This window comes from Lingula anatina, chromosome 5 (genome assembly GCF_051362555.1).
Source record: "Lingula anatina isolate TDL-2025a chromosome 5, LinAna3.0, whole genome shotgun sequence".
In the NCBI taxonomy this organism is placed as follows: Eukaryota; Metazoa; Brachiopoda; class Lingulata; order Lingulida; family Lingulidae; genus Lingula; species Lingula anatina.
This window is the reverse complement of record NC_141771.1, coordinates 17003509-17022870: the sequence shown is the minus strand read 5'-3', so window position 1 is coordinate 17022870 and position 19362 is coordinate 17003509. Positions and strand designations below refer to the sequence as shown.

General features: G+C 37.4%; 2 protein-coding genes and 2 long non-coding RNA genes across 5 annotated transcripts in view; 2 read left to right on the top strand and 2 right to left on the bottom strand.

The window, feature by feature from the left end:
• Positions 1 to 9885, top strand: part of LOC106157760 (mediator of RNA polymerase II transcription subunit 24-like) — a 15710-nt gene extending 5825 nt beyond the window's left edge. For both annotated transcript variants that reach the window (XM_087012569.1, XM_087012568.1), the window contains 12 exons: positions 2828 to 2970; positions 3314 to 3434; positions 3955 to 4127; positions 4481 to 4580; positions 4988 to 5175; positions 5518 to 5740; positions 6133 to 6367; positions 6823 to 6884; positions 7073 to 7175; positions 7450 to 7524; positions 7948 to 8093; positions 8524 to 9885. In XM_087012569.1, the coding sequence (XP_086868695.1) occupies positions 2828 to 2970; positions 3314 to 3434; positions 3955 to 4127; positions 4481 to 4580; positions 4988 to 5175; positions 5518 to 5740; positions 6133 to 6367; positions 6823 to 6884; positions 7073 to 7175; positions 7450 to 7524; positions 7948 to 8093; positions 8524 to 8673 (1719 nt within the window). In that variant the 3' untranslated portion in view covers positions 8674 to 9885. The remainder of the gene's footprint in view (positions 1 to 2827; positions 2971 to 3313; positions 3435 to 3954; positions 4128 to 4480; positions 4581 to 4987; positions 5176 to 5517; positions 5741 to 6132; positions 6368 to 6822; positions 6885 to 7072; positions 7176 to 7449; positions 7525 to 7947; positions 8094 to 8523) is intronic.
• Positions 600 to 2513, bottom strand: LOC147761759 (uncharacterized). Its single transcript, XR_015334447.1, has 2 exons — positions 1152 to 2513; positions 600 to 788 (listed from the first exon to the last, which is right to left on the bottom strand). It is a non-coding gene; the product is annotated as an uncharacterized LOC147761759 (long non-coding RNA).
• Positions 5746 to 19362, bottom strand: LOC147761758 (uncharacterized). The gene is made up of 2 exons (XR_015334449.1): positions 19038 to 19362; positions 5746 to 6382 (listed from the first exon to the last, which is right to left on the bottom strand). It is a non-coding gene; the product is annotated as an uncharacterized LOC147761758 (long non-coding RNA).
• On the top strand, positions 10559 to 16033 carry LOC106157763 (tRNA (guanine(27)-N(2))-dimethyltransferase). The gene is made up of 3 exons (XM_013533508.3): positions 10559 to 10762; positions 13069 to 13234; positions 13923 to 16033. The coding sequence occupies exons 1-3, from the start codon at positions 10739 to 10741 to the stop codon at positions 14390 to 14392; spliced, it is 660 nt and encodes a 219-aa protein (XP_013388962.2). The 5' UTR covers positions 10559 to 10738; the 3' UTR covers positions 14393 to 16033.

Genomic DNA, 19362 nt, shown 5'->3' with positions numbered 1-19362 from the left:
TACTATAAATATGATAGATAAAATTCTGTAAGTTGTGGACAAATTTTGTTTTCTCTAGGGATAGGGGTGGTGGGTGGAGGCCAGAGTAAGGGACGGGAGGGGGTGGGAGAGTTGGCTTATTAACTTGGTACAGGCAAAATGCTTCCTTGAAGTAAAACTTTTCTGTTTGTCTTTTCTGTTCACCCTCTGGTCTTAATAGCTAGTTTTATCTATTGGTATGAGTCTGCATTGGAGTGATACACTTGGTAGTTAACTATTTTGTTGCAGTTATTTTAACTTCAGAAAGTTATCATCCTTCACCAATGTTATATAAGTTAAAAGGAGTGAGTTGGTCCTATCTTGTAGTGCCATCTATCCAAAGTTTGGTAGTGTAATCTATCGTAACATTTAAGCTGCATGATAGGACTAACTGAAGTAGATTTAATGTGATGCCTAGTGTTGTCAAGAGCAGACCCTTACCTTACAATAATGACTTCTTGCATGCATTTTTTGTGTAATATTTTTGCTATACAGAAAGCACTTTCATGTTATTAATTATTAGTTAGTTAATGTTTGTAGTGAAATAATGGCATAGGGACAGTCGGGCTGACGTCACACGCCTTAGCAACCGGCATCTGGGGTAAAACAAATCGGGCAACATGGCGGATCGCATTGACTTCTATGTAAAAGTTGGCAGACTTTGTCCGAAGATATCATACTTCACAGTGCTTGACCACTTGTGTCAGTGAGGATGAGTTATTTACCTGGTTGATTTCCTTTACAGGCTTTTGTAATTAGCCGCTGCACACCTGGTTAAGAGATAAAATCGTCCTTAATATAACTGCCGATCGTTATCTGTGATCGGGAATTTTACAGCAGAAGATATTTTGCAAAGGCAGTGCTTGACCTTTTGTGTCTGGCGCGTTGAATCATTTACCTGGACTATTGAGTTAGCAGGCCTTTGTAATAAGCTACTGTTTAACTTGTTACGGGATAAAGTTGGTCTTAATTGCATACGCAAATGTCCACAATAAGTACCTGTACATGTACATGAGGTACTGGAAGTGAAATAGGAATGGCTTCTTAGAACGTGGATCGTAAGAAAGGCCTGGGAAATGTGCAACACTGAGATGTTATTAGAATAAGATTTCTACAAATTGTGATTAAATCACCTGCTGCTGCAATAGCCTGGGGAACGGGATAGGGGCAATGTCATCGGTCCCATGGCCTCTTTGGTCTGTATACAGTTCATATGTATATTAATGCAAGCCTGGAAGGACAGCATAAACAGTTGCTTGCCAACTTTTTGGAAGAGAAGACACGTTGTGTTACCTGTATTAATATTGGCAGCTACGCGTCATGTGAGTGTTTACAATCTTATTGTGCACTTTTCGGGCGAAATATCATGGAAGACAGAACGTTAAGTTTCAAAACGTACAAGATTAAAATTAAATTGAATAACAAACACGGCAATAAAGCTGTATGTTATTTTAACAGTTAAGGTCGCTTTATCTATGGCAACTTTTTAAAAATTTTACTTTGATAACTTAAAGATTTAGACATTACCTCACAGGTTTGTCAATATGCTGACGTACATATTTTTTCTTACCTTTATGACGCCATCAATTAACTTACAACAAAAAAGTTTGACATTATAGCCCATTAATTTTAACTATAAGAATTGATATACCGTCACACATGCCAAAACAAGATGCAATCTCAATTTCTTGTAACTACTACATGTACTAACTAATTTCTGTAACAAATGAAAAACATAAATACCAAACAAGGTACAATGACTTTCTCTTATCTATAATAAAATGAACTATACACACATACACAAATCTTGTAGTGCATGTATAGCTACGACCAAATCTTGTTTCGATCAACAATCTCGTCTTTACTCAGTAGTCACGTTTGCACGACCTATAGCCTGCAACAGTCGTTTACTTTTCCGTTGATCTTTGAAATTTAACAAATCCCATTAGATTTTATTAATGTGTTGGTAGTGTCACCTGGTACACAGCAAGCTTCCACCATTTAACTTTTGTACGTGCCTGAGAGTTAAAAAGTACCGGTTCACTTCAGTAGACCTGCAAAATGTACCCGTCATATGTGTCAGCAATATGCAACGTCAACAGTTATTAGTACAATTGAAACCTTCCTTGATAATATCAGTTGCTTCCATATGGTTTTCTTTTCAATGAGATGTGAATATTATGCTCATCCAGGTAAGCAAATGAGTCTTTGCAATCTCCTACTGTAAGATTCCTGATCACAGATAACGATCGGCAGTTAAGGCCGATTTTATCTCTTAACCAGGTGTGCAGCAGCTAATTACAAAAGCCTGTAAAGGAAATCAACCAGGTAAATAACTCATCCTCACTGACACAAGTGGTCAGGCACTGTGGAGTATGATATCTTCGGATAAAGCCTGCCAACTTTTACATAGAAGTCAATGCGATCCGCCATGTTGCCCGATTTGTTTTACCCCAGATGCCGGTTACTAAGGTAAAGTGCCCGGATGACCGACTGTCCCTATGCTTTCAAGCTGTTTTAATTGCCAAGCTTCATTTTGATTGCCAGACTTTAGTGGAATTTTTTTTTATATCCAGCAGAAACTAATACAGCCATAACCGATAGATACAATGTTTGCAAATCATGACATAGTGCATTGGTTTATTTCAGACATGATCATCATTATACAGACTTTTATCTGGCAGATTTTTTTTTTTGCTCCTCAGGTGCCATATGTGCAGAATTGTTCAGTTACTGAGATGGTAGGCCTATTATTCACTTTAAAATTGTTGAAACTAGACATATTTATGTATTTATTTGTTATAACCAGACTTTGGACGCTGACTACTCCAAGAGCCAAGAATCTCTACTGGGTATACTGTTCCACATGTTATCTGGGAGAAGTTTTGAACTGATACTTGCTGCTGCAGCTGCCACAGGGAAACTGCAGAGTTTTGCTATGAAAATGATAAAGTGAGTGTTGAAATCTTGTTTTTATTTTTTGAAACAGTTTATGGACCTATTTGTAATAATATTGATGGTAATAAACTTTATTTAGAGTGGATTAAACATGTTAAGTATATACACTTATCTTACATATGGTCCTCAATTTTATTGTAAGGGGAGAGGGGGGCTTGTGGGATTTCATTGTAATGGCTTTAGGGTCATAAGAAGATTTATTGTGGAAAAAAATATCTAACCTGTATCAAGTAAACCACATATCTATGCTGTATATAAACCAGACGCATAGGAAAAATATTGATTTATCTCCTACATTGATTTATTTATTTCCTATCTGCTTGTTTTTGTGTTCCAGGTTTAACGAGTTTGCCAAGCAGGCGAGTGGCGACACAGACCAGGCCGCGCAGACGACAGCTCTCTTGTTTGATATCACCTTCCTGATGGTGTGTCACATAGCACAGTTATATGGATCTGAGGTAGGTCTGGGTGGCCTTTTCTCCCTCCCCCCCCCCCCCCCCCCCCACTTCCCAACACACACACACACACACACACACACACACACACACACACACACACACACACACACACACTTAATTTCTCTCTCAATTTTGGAAGGGAAATAAGGAAAATATTTCACTGAAGTCTATGTCTAAGTTATTGGTTTCACTGAGTATTTTGTTTCAAGATTGGAGTGAACATGAAATTAAATGGCACATTTGTCAAATGTAAACCGACAGAAGTTACTTTGTTTTTCTCAAATATCAAGTCTCAAAATTAATAACTTGCCCCATTTGTACCTGGGTAACCTACTTTTTGCTTCAAAGTGACTGTCATATATGGACATTTTGATTGACACTTTGGTTTACGGATATTTTTTTTTAACATGAGAAAAATTAAATGTTTTTAATTTTTTTGTTCATTCTATTTATATATTATGTACGCACATTTAAATAGAATTTTTTTCATATTTATATTCATAACATTTTCAATACACAGATAATCAGCTCCAACATAGAATGTTCGGACTCGTTCTTTGCGCAGTGGGTGAAGCGCTGTCTGCCGGAGGATGGGAAAGCCAAATGCCTGGACAACAACAGCTTTCAGCCAGACCCCCTGAAAGTGGAGTCCCTGCTGCAGCAGTTTAATGCTGGAGGGGAGCTGAAAACAAGGTAGGGGACTCAGGGTGCAGGTGAAGGATTTGAAGACCCCCCCCCCCCCTCATTTGACCCTGAATAACCCCTTTTCTGGACAATGCCCCCTACCTTTAAAAATTGAAATGAAAAGATTGTTTAAAGCTTAAGACCTGATAGATCAGCATTTAGATTTAACCTTTTAGTTGTGTTGAAGACCCAAAATGGTGTTGCAAAGCTTTAGTAATTAAAAATCATTTGATTAGTTAATATTTGCATTTGTGTAAATTGTTGTTTCTGTCATACTGTCATTTTTGCCAAGCCACAAATTCTGTTAAAGCATTTAAGTAATCATAATAGAAGCTGAATATGCAATAACTTTTTCATTCCAGCCATACCAAGTGGCAGGACGTGTGTAATAACATTCCCTTCATGGTGCAGGAGGTGTTGTACGCCTGGGAACATGGGGCCATCATGAGAGACACTGTCAGGGTGAGCAACATTTTAGCTTAAAAACTTGAAGACTACCTTTTTTTGTGTTCAACTATGCAAGAAAAATCCAAATAAGTGGCCTGGAATAAAGCAACTAGCATTCTCAAGCATTAGTCATTTGTGATTTTGGATAATAATGGCATATCATGTGCACTTGTCTTCTTTAAAGTACGCTAGAAAAATATGGGTTAAAAGTAAAGATTATCATTTTTTTATAGAAAAAAAATTGTTTGATTAATTGTTTTATTTGTGTACTAAATTTGGGAGGTTGTCATGAGGATGAAGATGCAACATCACCGTAGGATTCACCTATTGATGCTCATCGAAGGCCCAGAAATAGATTAAAAATAATAACAATAAGTATAAAATCATATTGAATATACACATTATATGTTAATAATTTTCAGACAATGATGGGTAACATCAAGTCCAAGCTGTGTTGTCTCCCAGTGGTGGTGGTTTCATGGCTGTGTACACACATCAGTTCTCTGAACAGTTCAGCCAGAATGAAACCTCTCCAGATGATAGATATGTTACAGCAGCCCGTGGTTCACTCCCAGACACCAGATACTGCCAATCAGTATTATAGTGAAAGGTTAGGATTTTGTGGGACTTCAGAGATGTTCATTCTGCGATGTGGCTTAGCTAGTGTTGTAATTTATTTTAGGTTATTTTGTATTTATTAATTTTTTTAAAATTTGTTTTGAGTTTCATTTCTTCTAATACACATTACAAATGTAATATTATCTCTTATCATTTATATCTATAAACTGTTGATTCAGTCAAAAACTTTGGACTAATTTGGACTTTAAGTTGCTGAATTATATAGTGTCAGTGAATTATATAGTGCTCATCTATTTGTATTTCTCTATAGTCAAATAACCAATTCGTTATATTTGATAATTCTTAAATATTGATTCATGATCTTCCAATTCAGATCCACTCTCATGAATAACATTATCCTCAAGATGGCCGCGGACTTACTCCCAGCAACGACTAACAAAACCAGCTTGTCTGGTAAATCTGACCTTCACGCGACCTTGAAGCAGACATTCCTGGCCAGTTATCGTAAAGGTTGGCTCAGTATTCAGGCTCTGCATGATTTAGAGCAGCTGTACTGTACTGGGGGTGCCGAGTGGTTCTGTGAAACACTAGTCAAGGTAAATAGGGTAAAAGGATTGCAATCTGATAATTGCTTTTTTATTTTAATTTTAAGTATATTGATTTTATAGATATCTGATTATATTCAGTTGACCTATAATGTTATAATGAAACAACAGTAAATCCTCAGCATGTGAATTTTACTAGTTGCTGATGGATCAATCACCATATAATGTGAACAAAAGGGGGGGGGGGGGGGGGTAGGAATGAAAAAAGTATATGCCTGTATCTATTGAACCAGATTTTTCCAACTTAATTTAACATTTTTTTTAGCAATTTATCAGTTAAATACATTTATTAGTTTATTGATTTTTTAACGCAAAAAAAGTATTTATTTATTAAGGATGAATCACTTGCACCACTTTTGATCACCCATTTCATATTTTGGTAGGAAATGCTACAGTTCACACGCGTGGAAGAACTCGAGCACGCCGTTGCACTTGTGTCTGCCATTTTCTTCATCGACATGGATCAGCTGACTTTGAGCCTCCTCCACAGCACCCTGCCACAGATTCTTCAGGGGATGTCATTCAAGCCTGGGATAGTGGACCCCCGAGGAAGAGCTTTGATCAGACTCTGCGTTTTTTGCATAGGGGCAACACATACTATGAAAGGGTTCCCAAGAGGTGAGATTGCTGGTCCTGAAAAGGGCATGTTGGTAACTTTTACTGTCAAGTTTGTAAAGTTTAATTTTTCTCTCGAATGGACTTTACTTTTTATTTGATGGCCTTGAATGAACAAATTAGTGCTTTTTAGTTCTGAACTGATAACTGCATTCCTGGACCACTAAAAATTTGGCATTGCCAAAAAGATAAAATAATAGTTAGAAAGATAAAATAAATATCCTTATAGGAAAAACAATTCATTGTCACAATTGTAATGATTCTTTGTTTTTAGGAAACAGTGTGGCATTTTGATTCAATTGAGAAAGACTGAATATCTGTCCTGTGTCAGATGCCAGTGGTTACTTTTCAGTTGTTTCTTCAACCGTACAACAGAGAATTGTTAAAAAGAGAAAAAAAAGTGGCCATATTTTCTGGTTTGTACTCCTTCTTTAGTTTATTTTATTTTTTCTATTCAGTTCCTTCATCTCCAATGAAATCAGGCGGAAAGAAGCGTTCAAGAAGAGAGGTCGAAATTGAGGTGAGAAATAAAGAACACCCTGTCCAAAAATTACATTTTTAAAGTTCTAAATGATATGTACCATAAATTTGATTCATCTTTTTTTAAATAAAAGATTGAACTTTCAAAGATTTAGCACTTCACTTATGATTAACAACAGGTGTACCATATATATTGATTTTTTCAGCATATTTTAATGAATGTTTCAGGACATAGAATTTGGCACTGGAGAAGCAAGACCTTCCAAAATAAGAAAGACCCAAGACGAGGCCCATCAGCAAATAACACTTGATGCAGAGGGGTTCAATTTAGGTTGATGGTCATGTTTTATTGCATTTATTTTCCTTTTTCCACCCTGTCTGGACATTTCAATAGTTTTGCCTAATTAGGTTCCCAATTGCATTTGGATGCTTGCATGTTCTTAAGAAAGTTTTGTGCATTAAGATGCTTTCATTCTTTCAGAATTAATTTTTGGTTCTTCCCCTGTCATTCAAGTCATTTTACTCCCTAATTCTGACAATATATTTAATGATGAATAATGCACAGCTTATTATTTCAATACCTAAATCCTGTACGTTCATTCCAGATTTAATTTATAACAGAGAAGAGACACCAAGCAGTCCGACCTATGATGTCAAAGATCCTTTGAACAAAGCACTAGGTAAAGAATGAGTTACAATCAACAGATGATAAAGCATAGGACTTGCAGATTAAAAATTTTTAATTTTAATTTTTAATTTTCTTAATTTTTAATTTTCTTACATATTCGTATCTGTGGTAGTTTTATTAAAATGCATTTGATGTGCTTTAATTAAGGCCTTTTGCAGCTAGATGTAGACTTCTTTTGTTTACTGAAGAGGTTTTGCTCTCCAGCATTCTTTTGTTATCTGGAGAGCAAGCTTTTCAGCAAACAAGAGGTCAATGTGGCAGCATCTAGCTACAAAAGGTCTTTTGTCAAAATACTCATCTCAGCATATATATAGACACAGAACCTCTCCAAGTAAATAAAATTTAAAAAATGATATAGAAGAAGAAAGAGGACATCATCCCTAAGTAACACTTCCATATTTTCCATATCTTTCAGCTGCCCTGTTCCAGTTATTTACAGACATAGTCACAGACAGCTGTATTAGTCCAAAGACGGGCTTTGTGCTGTCTTTTCTGGAAGAGACCATACACGTGGGTGGAGACTTCTCAAGGTTTATTTTGCAGTTTATGCCTAAAACAATGGTAGGTGTATGCCCCCCCCTCCCCCCCCCCCCCCCCCCCCATCCCACACACACTCACACACAAAGTTTTTTTTTTATTTATTTATTCTTATTTTGTAAATATTTTGGCAATGGTTACTATTGATTGGTGTCTGAATATTTGTCAGTTATTTTGCCTAGTTCAGGAAGTAGGAACAGATCATCATAATTGGAAACCTGACGTTAAAAGCATGTTTTTATTATGTAGATCTGAAAAGAAATATGTAAAAATTGTCAGGAATGTTGTGACAAAGTGCACGTTTTTCATTTGTTTATATTATTTATATTAAAATAGAATTTTATGATGTTTAGCCAAAATAAAGCAATAAAACAAATCAGCCAATGTGATCACTTTGTAGAATAGATAAGTTTTCATTCACACTTTCATTTATTTCTCTCCTTGTCTTCCCCAGGTGCCACAATTACTGAAGATGCTCCCGGATGATTTCAGTACTGGCTTTATACTCAATGTGTGTGACATGAACTCCGCAGCAGGAAGGAGGATCGCAGCAAAAGTCGTGTCTCATCACGCTTTGTATCTGAGCCGACAAAAAACAGTATAAATGCACTTAGGGAAAAAAGTACATTTTGAGATTGGGGGACTTTCCTTTTTTGTGGAAAGTCAAGGGAGATTTATTTGTATATATAATTTTTTTCACATTCATTTACATGTACTGGACCTCCAAGGTTATAATAAGACAACAGTGAATCTTCGTCATGTGAATTTTAATGTGAACAATGAGAGAGAAAAAAGAAAAAAAGGAGAAAAAATGCAGTGAGAATGATGTCTCTTTCTGGGCAAAAATGATGATTTATGTGCATCATGGAATTTTTACACCCAGCTCAACAATTTGAAATGTGGAGTATCTGTCTGGATTCAGTTTATGAAAAAGTGCTTTCACTGCATACTTTTGGCACAACTTTTACACCCAGCTCACCTATTTGAGATGCAAAGTTTCTGTCAAGATTAAGTTTATAAAAACTGCTTTCACTGCAAAACTTTGGTACAACTTTGCCATAGTGATGCAAAAGAATAACACTGGCATTGAGGAGGGTAAAGATGTTTGAAAAAGGTATTACAATGTAGCATTCATTTTTTAAAAAATCCAATAACCAACTACTGATGTGCCAGCCTCTTTTTTAGACTGAGAAATGATGCTTCTGTCTTTGCCTGCTTTAAAATTCTGGATTTAGAAGAAATTTCCTCCTTTTTCTTTTTTTTTCCAATATTGATATTTTGATACATTAAACATACTTATACACATATTGATATATTGTATTCAACAATGTATACAATATATTGACATAGATATTGTGTAGGAAGACCGTCTCTCCTTCCTCCCCTGCACTGCATGTGACCACTGCATGCCACGTGATAAGATTAAAAAGTGAAATTATTGCTGTTCTATTCTATTTTTAAGCATAGGTTTTTCAATATGAACAATTAGAATCATTAAGAGTATTCAGAATTATACAACAATTGGTCAGATATGAGTATATTCAGTCAACTTTAAAGTAGTTCATAACTGCTTTTATCTGGTCTTAAGCAGAGGTGATATATAGTATACATTGCATGGACCCAATAGAATGAGTGTATTTCCTTATAATTATATACAAAAAATTTATTGTGACCATTACTCTAAGCAGTAGTTTGTGTAGGTTTTTTAATTTACTTTCATTTATTTAGTTATTTCACTTTTTGTAGACTACTTCTGCTTGTGAAGAGTATTGTTGTTCAAGAATGTACGATTACGAAATAAATGAATTTATATACAGTTCCGGTTGTTACATGGTAAAGAAGTCCATAGTTTTGCCTTCATTAGAATCTCTTTCCACTGCATTTTTTGAGGACTTTTAATACCCATTATCTAACTTCAACAAAATTTGACAGAAAATTTTGCTTCTCTTGCCTTTATATTGGGCAGTGTAATTTTTTTTTTTTTTTTTGAATAAGTATATTGAGCCTGCTGACTTTATGATTCACTAAAAACTATGACCAATAGACAAAAACTAATAGTGTTTTTATATGAGTCCTAGCTAAAATCTTTTGGTCTAAATTATTTATGAATTCTTCATTATTATCTAAGTACATTATTACTTTCAAGTGGGTGATTTAATTGTTTATCTAAGGACAAAACTAAATACAAAGTTTGATCAAAATGATTATTTGTTCTTTTATGACACCGGCCCCAGGAGCCTAAATTCAAGTCGTCTGGTGTCACTTGTGGAAAGATGAGGCATTTCAGGTCAACTTCTTACATTATTTGAAAAAAAAAACTGATTATGGCATATATATTTTCAATGTTTTAACACTGTCGCTAAAATGCTCTTCAAATACCAAGTTGCATTAGGGGTTCCTATTCATGTTTTATCAATAAGAAAATCAACAATTTCCAAGTTTCCAACTCATTAAACCACCTTAACTGATACGCTGTTAAACTGACCTATATTGGCACGGGATTCGTGGCCTGAGATGACACGCCTGCGTACTCCAGCCTTTGTTAAATACAACGGCTTAACAGCGCGGCGGGCATTTGTCGTAGTGTTAGATATATTGGTGGATTCGTGCTAACTTTTCAGTGTTTTGAAACTTGTTGCTAGCTGAACAGCAAACTATACGACTGCACGATGGAGGAAGAAGACCCTGGAAAGGTGAGATGGATTTACTTTTCGTGATGGTTCACAGACTTTCTGACAACCATCCGGCTAAAAACAAGTCTGTGTTAAATAGGGGTATTTAATCCTGTATCAGTGAATCACTTTTGTTGGTTTGGTGCATACGTTGTAACTTGTTTAACCTACAGCAGTAAAATACCCAGAAAAATGCAGATTCTGGCAATCCTGGCGGGCTTTTAAAGAAACGACAGGACTAACCGCAAAATGGCGTAATACGGTACTTCCGGCCAAAGAAAAAATGGCGTCTTAGGCCCAGTAGAAAATTCCATGAATACCTTTCTGGCAATTTGTGTGCAAATCCTAAAATGAAGAAGAAAGAGGTTTTGGGTGATTGTGGTGTTGGTGGTGTGTGTTGGGGGTTTCAATTTACGTTCGTTCTCATTACCTCACTGCCTTCACATCTGGTATTAATATAATGGCTGGGAGCTAGAGCGGCATCTCGGGTCAGGAAGACCCTTACCCTTTCTAAAGTTCAAAGCACTATGCTTTTAACGTTTGCGACTCCCGGTCTTTCGTCAGTATTTATATCGACGTACTGGCATCAAAATAAAAATGACAAACCATGCCCCATATATAATTGCTGAAATTAATAAAATACGGAACCATTTTTCATTTCTAGCATCAACGACAAATTGAGGGACCATTCCCAGACCCTATTGTACTAACTGTGGATCAAACTATCTCTGAGGCGAATTCTCGCTAAACTGCTATCAGCTTAAGTGGCTTACTAAAAATGCTAGGGAGTAATTAATTATCGTTTGGCAGCTTCAGTACGCGTGCCAGTCATCTAAGCAGCTTAAGCTAAAACCAATTTAAATAGCGAGAAACCCCTCGGACATGGATCGATCCTCGCTGTAAGATCGATTTAGGGACCGTTCGCATGGAAAGTCTATTTTCTAAAAATCTATTTTCTATTTGCGGTATCTTGTGATCACGGAAGTAACTGGCTCGCGCTGCCAGTAATTACGCCGCGGGATATTCAGGGCACAGAGCGTGATCACAAGATACCGCGAAAAGAAAATAGATTTTTAGAAAATAGACTTTCCATGTGAACGGTCCCTTAGATATGGGAACCCAGTCTTAGTTTTCCCTTCAGATCCAATCTCGATATGACAAAAAGGAAAGTTGGTTTGGACGGGAGTGGGGTAGGGGTTGGAGGGGGGTTAGGGTGTTGGTGGAAATAATCTTCAGCCCGTAGGCCCTACGGGTGTATTCCCAGAGATTAAGATTTAGATCGACCTAACTCCCTGGGGGTTCAGGCTAAATTGCAGTCAGCCGTGCGCGCACCATAGTTAATTACCCCCTTACAGCTTTTAGTAGGCGGGACAGACGTCGCTTAAGCCGGCTAAGCTGACAGTAATCTAGTGAGACTCCCCACAGGGATAGATCTATATAAATTCTATGGGAATGGGGTCTATATGTTCGCTCTCACTATTGCATTTCTGTTACACATCTGGTGGTCATCATTCTTAAAAATCGAACCGCATTACGACTCTTTCCACATCTGGAAGGCCCTATTACTTACACTCGAAAGCTTTGGCCCAAGATGTTTTTCAGAGTTAGGCCTTAAGTTCACAACCCCTTTACAACTAGTTTGAAAAATGTCTTTCAGGTAGCCTATGTGTAACTTGATCCAAATTTTTGGCCTGATTTTTTTTTTTTTTTTTTTTTTTTTTTTGGTTGGGGCGGGGTAGGGTTTAAACATTAGGCCTAAATGTGAGTAGTTCGTTGAATTAAAAATAATAAATTAGGGCTAATATGAGTCATACTGAATGGAACTATCGTTCTATGTAGATCGATCCAACTCTGAGGGGACTCTCGCTGAATGCATTCAGTTTAACTGAGTAGCACGCTGCTCTTATTTCCATCATACTGGTATAATCACCAGTTTTTTTCGTATTCTACTCTACGCCAGGAGGACGTAGATCGATAATTTCATTGGGAATGGGTCCTTACTGTCAATATTTTTATATTTTCTTGTAGCGTCAGGACCTTTGTTTTTTTCCCAAAAATAACGCAAGAGAAGGGGGTGGATGGTGGGAAGTCCTTTTCAACTGTAGGCCCACTTTTGTCTGGCTCTGCTGTGGATTCATACAAACTAAATACGCAGGACATAGCTGCATTGGTCGGTACATTGGAAAACAGAAGCAACGTGCGACGAGGAATGGAAGGAACAGAAAGCATTCAAATATGATGTGCCTTTATAAAGTCGTACCAAATAGTTGATTTTGTCCTCTTGTTCCCCATGCCTTCCGTGTTTAGACTAACCATGTATTTTTCAGAACCATATTTCCATTGTGCGTTCCGTGGACGAGCTGAAAAAGAAGATACCTGTTGGGTCTAAAATACCTTGCCCCCTCTGCCCTACCAAAAAGTTCAAACCTACCTATACCAACAGGGTGAAGAGACATCTGAACAGCCACATAGCAACGGGCGTGGCTTACGATGGTATGTATCATTCAAACTAATTTTTCAGAAAATGGTTGTCGGAATAGTGTATATAAATATTCTTTCCTTCGCGGCAAAATGCTTAAGCCAAAGGAAAGAGAAAATTAAATGCAAACCAACCTATGCAAACAAAGTATTAATTGTTAAGTCGTAATTACGAGAGAATCGTCAGTTTCAGTGGCAAAGAAAGTTGTAATTACGGGAAAAGAGTCACGAGAAATTCGCTATTATTACGATTTTCTTTTTTTTTCCATTTTCAAATGACATATAAGGCTTCGTTCACATGGAAAGTCTATTTTCTAAAAATCTATTTTCTATTCGCGGTATCTTATGATCACGGTCGGTGCCCTGAATATGCCGCGGCGTAATTACTGGCGGCGCGAGTCAGTTACTTCCAAAGCTGTAATTAATTCTCGGGATATTCAGGGCACAGGGACCGTGATTACAAGATACCGCGAATAGAAAATAGATTTTTAGAAAATAGACTTTCCATGTGAACGGAGTCTAAATCCTTTTGTACGAAACAAATCTGTTTATGCTAAGTATCATAGTGCTATGAGCAGTAAGACCATCTTATCCACACACACACACACACACACACACACACACACACACAAAGAACACCATTTGCGATGAGACTTTTACGTATAAAATATCCCCAGTGCTGCTTTCCAAATTCATCTTGCAGGTTACATTTCTTTGGTGTGTCATTTGGTCTGCCCCCCTCCCTCGTCCCCCGTACACGGCCACTACCACTGTCCCAAGTGCGGAAGGAAGCTGGCCAGAAAAATAGGCTTCATTAATCACCTGGTACTTAAGCATGGCAGAGGGGGAAGAAACAGCCCCGTGGCAACGCCATCTCCCGATTCGGTAGATGATAATTCTACTGTGCCTGCGACAACGGGTAACACGGGGTCGCCACCAGCAGAATCTGTAGAGTCAACGTCTACGACAACCAGAGAGACATCGCCAACTGCTGACACGGGACCAGCGCCAGCGACCTCTACAACACCGCCAGAAGCACCCGTCAGAGGGCCGCCTGAAACATCCGCCACAGGGACGCCACAAACATCCGCCAGAGGCGCCGGAAATAACGCCAGCAGAGCCAACGCCAAAAAGCCACTGATAACACTGGCGGTTGAACAAGAAGAAGACTAAATTCATCGCTATGCATTGCATGGAATTGGATATACGTTATTTTGTTGAAATTTATCTGACGAGCATTTTTGAATCGCCAGGCAGTTGCGCAATAACATGAGCTTTTATAAGACACAAAATTGGTGCTGAGGAGCGATGAAAAAAGAAAAACGCTTTTTTTGGGCGATTAAACCGCGCGTCAGAATTTTTGTAGAAGAAAGCCGCTCGCCTCTTTTGGTGTGCACACGTATTTAAACTTTTATACTTAATTTCATCAACATGTGTTTTAACACCATTTTGGTATATGTAAGCCTGTAGACTCTGTGAATATTTGAAAATTTGCTTTAATTTTTTATTTTATTTATTTATATATTTTGCTCATAGTGCTCTGTCCAAATATTACACCCAGTTTTCTGTGAAAAAAAATTGATATACGGTCTACTACCTTCGATACAAACGTACGCTTACCGCACATAGACGTGTCTGTCTTTAGGCATGTTAGTGAAATTATTGTTAGTGTTGAATCCATTAAGGCAAAATGTTATAAAGAAGTTTACTGTAAATCATAAAGAACAGTAGACACTTGCTTACCGATGTAACGTGATAGAGAGTCCCCCTTGACAGAAAGTTCGCTTCCCATTCATTTGTACAGGTAAACCTCGCCCTGACCACCTTAGGTCAGGCTAACCCTAACCATTATAACTAAATGGAGGGTGGACTTTCCGTTCACGAACCTTCAGTTTCGTTACACCGTCCCTGAGGCGCATCCATTTTTGTCGTTAAAGGACAATGTTCATGTAAAAATCCATTTCTCGAATTTTGAAGATACAGCACTCAATCTATACACTAGAGGTATGTTTTAATCGATCCCCGCCATTTAAAAATTATAAAAACAATCTATTAGTAGAAAAAAAAGCGTTTTAGTAAACCTCACCTCAATATGCAAAAATGAAGCAACAGATCTGGGTCACGTGGTACTGTGACGACAATCACGATAAAGGTCTATGAGACTCAACTGAGCTGCAGGTGCATACAGACGGAGAAGTTAAGGAAAGTTGTGTTGAACGGAGTTGAGGAATTTTCGTTATGCCTCGGTGTGTTGCCGTGGGATTCACCAAAATTGCAGCTCTCGTTGACAATCTTTCTTTGTCTGTGACGGTCTTCCGTGACTTACTTACTAACTTCGGTGACAATAGTTGCGATGCTCTAGATCATGGTCACCTCAGGTGGTTTAGATCATATCAAGAGCTGGTAGTCTTTCAGATTAACTGTCATCAGTTGGCAAACTTACTGATTGCTGATGCATTTTAAATGCATTGTAGTTGACCAAAAGCTCGTTTACAACAAACCTGTTAATTATGCACCGCTGCAATTCCCAAGCCAGGTAATAACAGGTGTGAAACTCGTCTTGGTGGGCTTTCATATTTTTCAATATATCTCATTTATTTCATGGGGTTATTTTATTGGTATTTGTAAATGACGTTAAATATCAATACTTAAACAATTAAGTTCAAACACGGTCGCGAACATTAATAAAAGAAATTGCTCTCAGGGTATCTTGAAGCTTCCGTGGAAGAAAACGTGTTGAGGAAAAACAGGAAAAAGAGCGTTATATTAAAGAAAAAATGGGAACTGCTATAATAAAATGGTTCGTTATCCTAATTCGTTTATGCTTTGAGGATTTGTTTCTGAAGATTATTTCATCTGAAATATTAAATAATTTAAAAGATTGATTATTTTATAACTTGAAACGCAAATTCTGCGTCAGTACGCAATTTTTTTTTTTTTTTTTTTGCAAATTTGTAAGCTTATAACAACGTGCTATAAAGATCTACTCAAGAAAAAAATTTGCTTGGGTAAAATTGAGTACGGAATGAACTGGAGACACTTGGCTTGTCATTAAGTTTACACGAAAATATGTCAGGTAACTTTATACTGTCTTTGAAAGAGTAAAGATTGAAAGATAATTTTAGACAAACTTTGACGGGGGAAATACCTACAAAGAGTAATGGGCTATTTCGCCAACATCTTGTTGAAAATTTTACACTGCAATTCTATCAAATAAGCTAAGGAACTAATTGCCAAATTAATACTCTCATCACATAACAGGGGGGTAACCAGACCTGCAAAAATTGTACGCACATATTTAAAAAGATTACAAGCACATACAGCAAAATGTAGACTTACGCAAAACATGAAGGACAGCGTAATCACAGCAAATGTACCTCATATAGTAGCTTAATTTCCATTAATAATAAAATCATCATTTAAGTCAAAAATATTCTTGCGATTTAATAACTATTTTAATTTACCCAGAACGGTATATTTATTTTTAAAGGCGGTTAACTGAAATATAGTTTTATGATTTGTTTGTGAAAATTGCCCATGTCACCCTGTTAGTTTGGAGGTCTAAGCTGGATCAAGTCCGTGTTAAAATTCCTATGAAGTTGTGCAGGAAAAATTCTTCCTTTCTTTCTCTAGCTCCTCGATAAACCTGGTGTTCAGATTTTATCTAGTACCCCCAGGTCTACGGGAGCTGCGCTTTGTAAGTAACGCACAGGTAGATTTTTACCTGAGATAACTGGAGTAAAGCTTAGATAGAGAGTGCGTTCGATACAAGCAAGACAAATTGAATGCCATTTAACCCTCTAATTAAGAGGTAAAGGAAGTTCCAGGTAGATGGATGATTAAGATAGGACTTGTAAAGGTAACGGGCATTGTTTACCTCAGTTTAATAAAAGTATGCAAGACGGAGTGTCAGCGGTTTAATAAAATAAATTGAATTTCACAAATAACATGGACCTCATATGCAATAATCAACATTTCCCTTAACTCATTCAAATGCAGTGTTTTATACAACTTGGGATAACCATAATGAAATGCTTGTTAAAGAAATGACTAGACGGGAAATGGTTTTACACAGCTTCACGAGGATTTAGACCCCTCGGGTAAGAGATTTGAATGAGTATAAACTTTTATCAGAAGCCAGAGAAGTCATCTTACAGGTAGACAATGCAGCTCAGTTTGACAGCTAAGCACGCTCTGTTCTCCAGTGGCTCGATTGTCGTCATTGGACCACGTGACCACGTAGCTCATTAACTCCCAGGCCGAGCAAATAGGACGTTTTTTAAAGCCAAAAATTTACAAAATGAGCTTTTAATTTGTGTATTTGGATAAAGATATCGTTAGTTGGGCATGTTTTCTGAAGAATATGTTCCGTTCAGGCCATTCTGACGGCATGAAGCAAACCCTTTAAAATCTCATTTTATTGTACTTCCACTTTACATTGTAGTGCTCGCGTGCTAGCCGACTATCACACGCGGACTAGTCTTATCAATGAACACTAAAATTAGATCTTAAGACACAACTGGGGCTAGTTGTCAGCAAGAACACACCTGTATACATCAAGATTGTGACCTCAATATAAGCCCTTGTCAGGACAACCAGGAAACGCCAATTATAATGACGTGGCAAACGGCTATTGGCCATAAGCGGTATCGTGCTGGACATCGTAATATCATTTTACCACTACTTTTAAGAGATGGTACCAATGTCCATACACCGCACCCTTTACCTACACGTTACCATCCCCTCGAACTAATTTTGCTAATTTGTATCCCAGGCTTGTGAATTTTGTATGTGTATAAATGTTACTTCTCACTGAAGCTTTTTGAGAAAGGTTAGCTGTAAATTGCTTATTATGGTTTAGTTGACTAAAAAAGTAACCTGTGACATAAATTGAAAATATATCAAACGTAATATGGTGTTTTATGTGAAAATATTGTTCATGTTTGTAAACTTGTAGTGCACCACTTACAAATCATACGTCATAGATGTCGAAGTCAATTTTGCCACTAAGCAATGGGCGCCCGTATCACACGTTGCAAAAGTCATTTTTTAAATGTTGCTATTTTGGTTTGAATCAATATATTATGTATATTGCATGTATATTATGTAGTTTTGTAATAATAAATTTTATTATGTGACCATTTTCAAGAGTATTTAAATGATATCGTGGGCTGGAAAAAAATACAGAGTAAAGGACATCTCGGGCCACTTCCGACAGAGAAACGAGTTCGTACACGCCAAAGTGATGTTATTTTACATGGACCTCACTTATCATAATTTCACAATCTTTCCCTGCAATCCAATGGCAATCGCATCGCCTACGTGTGCAACACGTCACAAAATATTATAAACGGGGATATATCATTTCGTCAAAGAATGAATAATGATATTCCGCCTTCCCACGCTTTATCTTACAGCGATCTTACTTATCCGAATAATTCAAATTTCAAATATGGAGAATGTTATTTGTTGATGCTGTGTGGTGCTTTCCGACTGTAATACCAATATCTCAAACCTCCTCTTATCTGTTGTTGTTGTTGTTGTTGTTGTTGTTGTTTGAACTTAAAATAGCGAAAACCATACTACGGACAACCAAATAATGGCTTTTTTGCCCCCGTTGCCTCCGGTCAGTGACCCAGGTCATTTTCTATTCAGTTTGGCTTCATGTTTTTTATTGTCCCTACTATTAGAGATTTATAAAAGTCCATGGTAATAATAAAGATGATGATAATACACTGTCAGATTTTGATTTTGCTGTTTGTGTATATAGGTGGTCTATGGGGGTTGGGAGAGGGCAGGATGAAAATATTTGTCTTACCTCGCTCCGCACACTTAAAAAACCCCCGCAGACTACGGCAAACATGACATCTAGGTTACAGGGATGAAAAAGCTACCTGGTTTTGACGCTTCGCTCCTTACACTTTATTTTTAGGGGGTGGGGGAGAAGGGGAGCATAGTTGTACCCCAGAAACAGAGGGAATCACATGGTTCCTGTCCTCCTCGGATTTGTGGTAATACAAAGTATATCTAAGACACCAAATGTTAGAATCTATTTTTGTCTCTGTCCGGGAATTTTGCACTCGGCGTTCATCTGTTTGTGACGTCATGGCTGCTGACGGCGAGGGGACAGGTCGTACGACAGG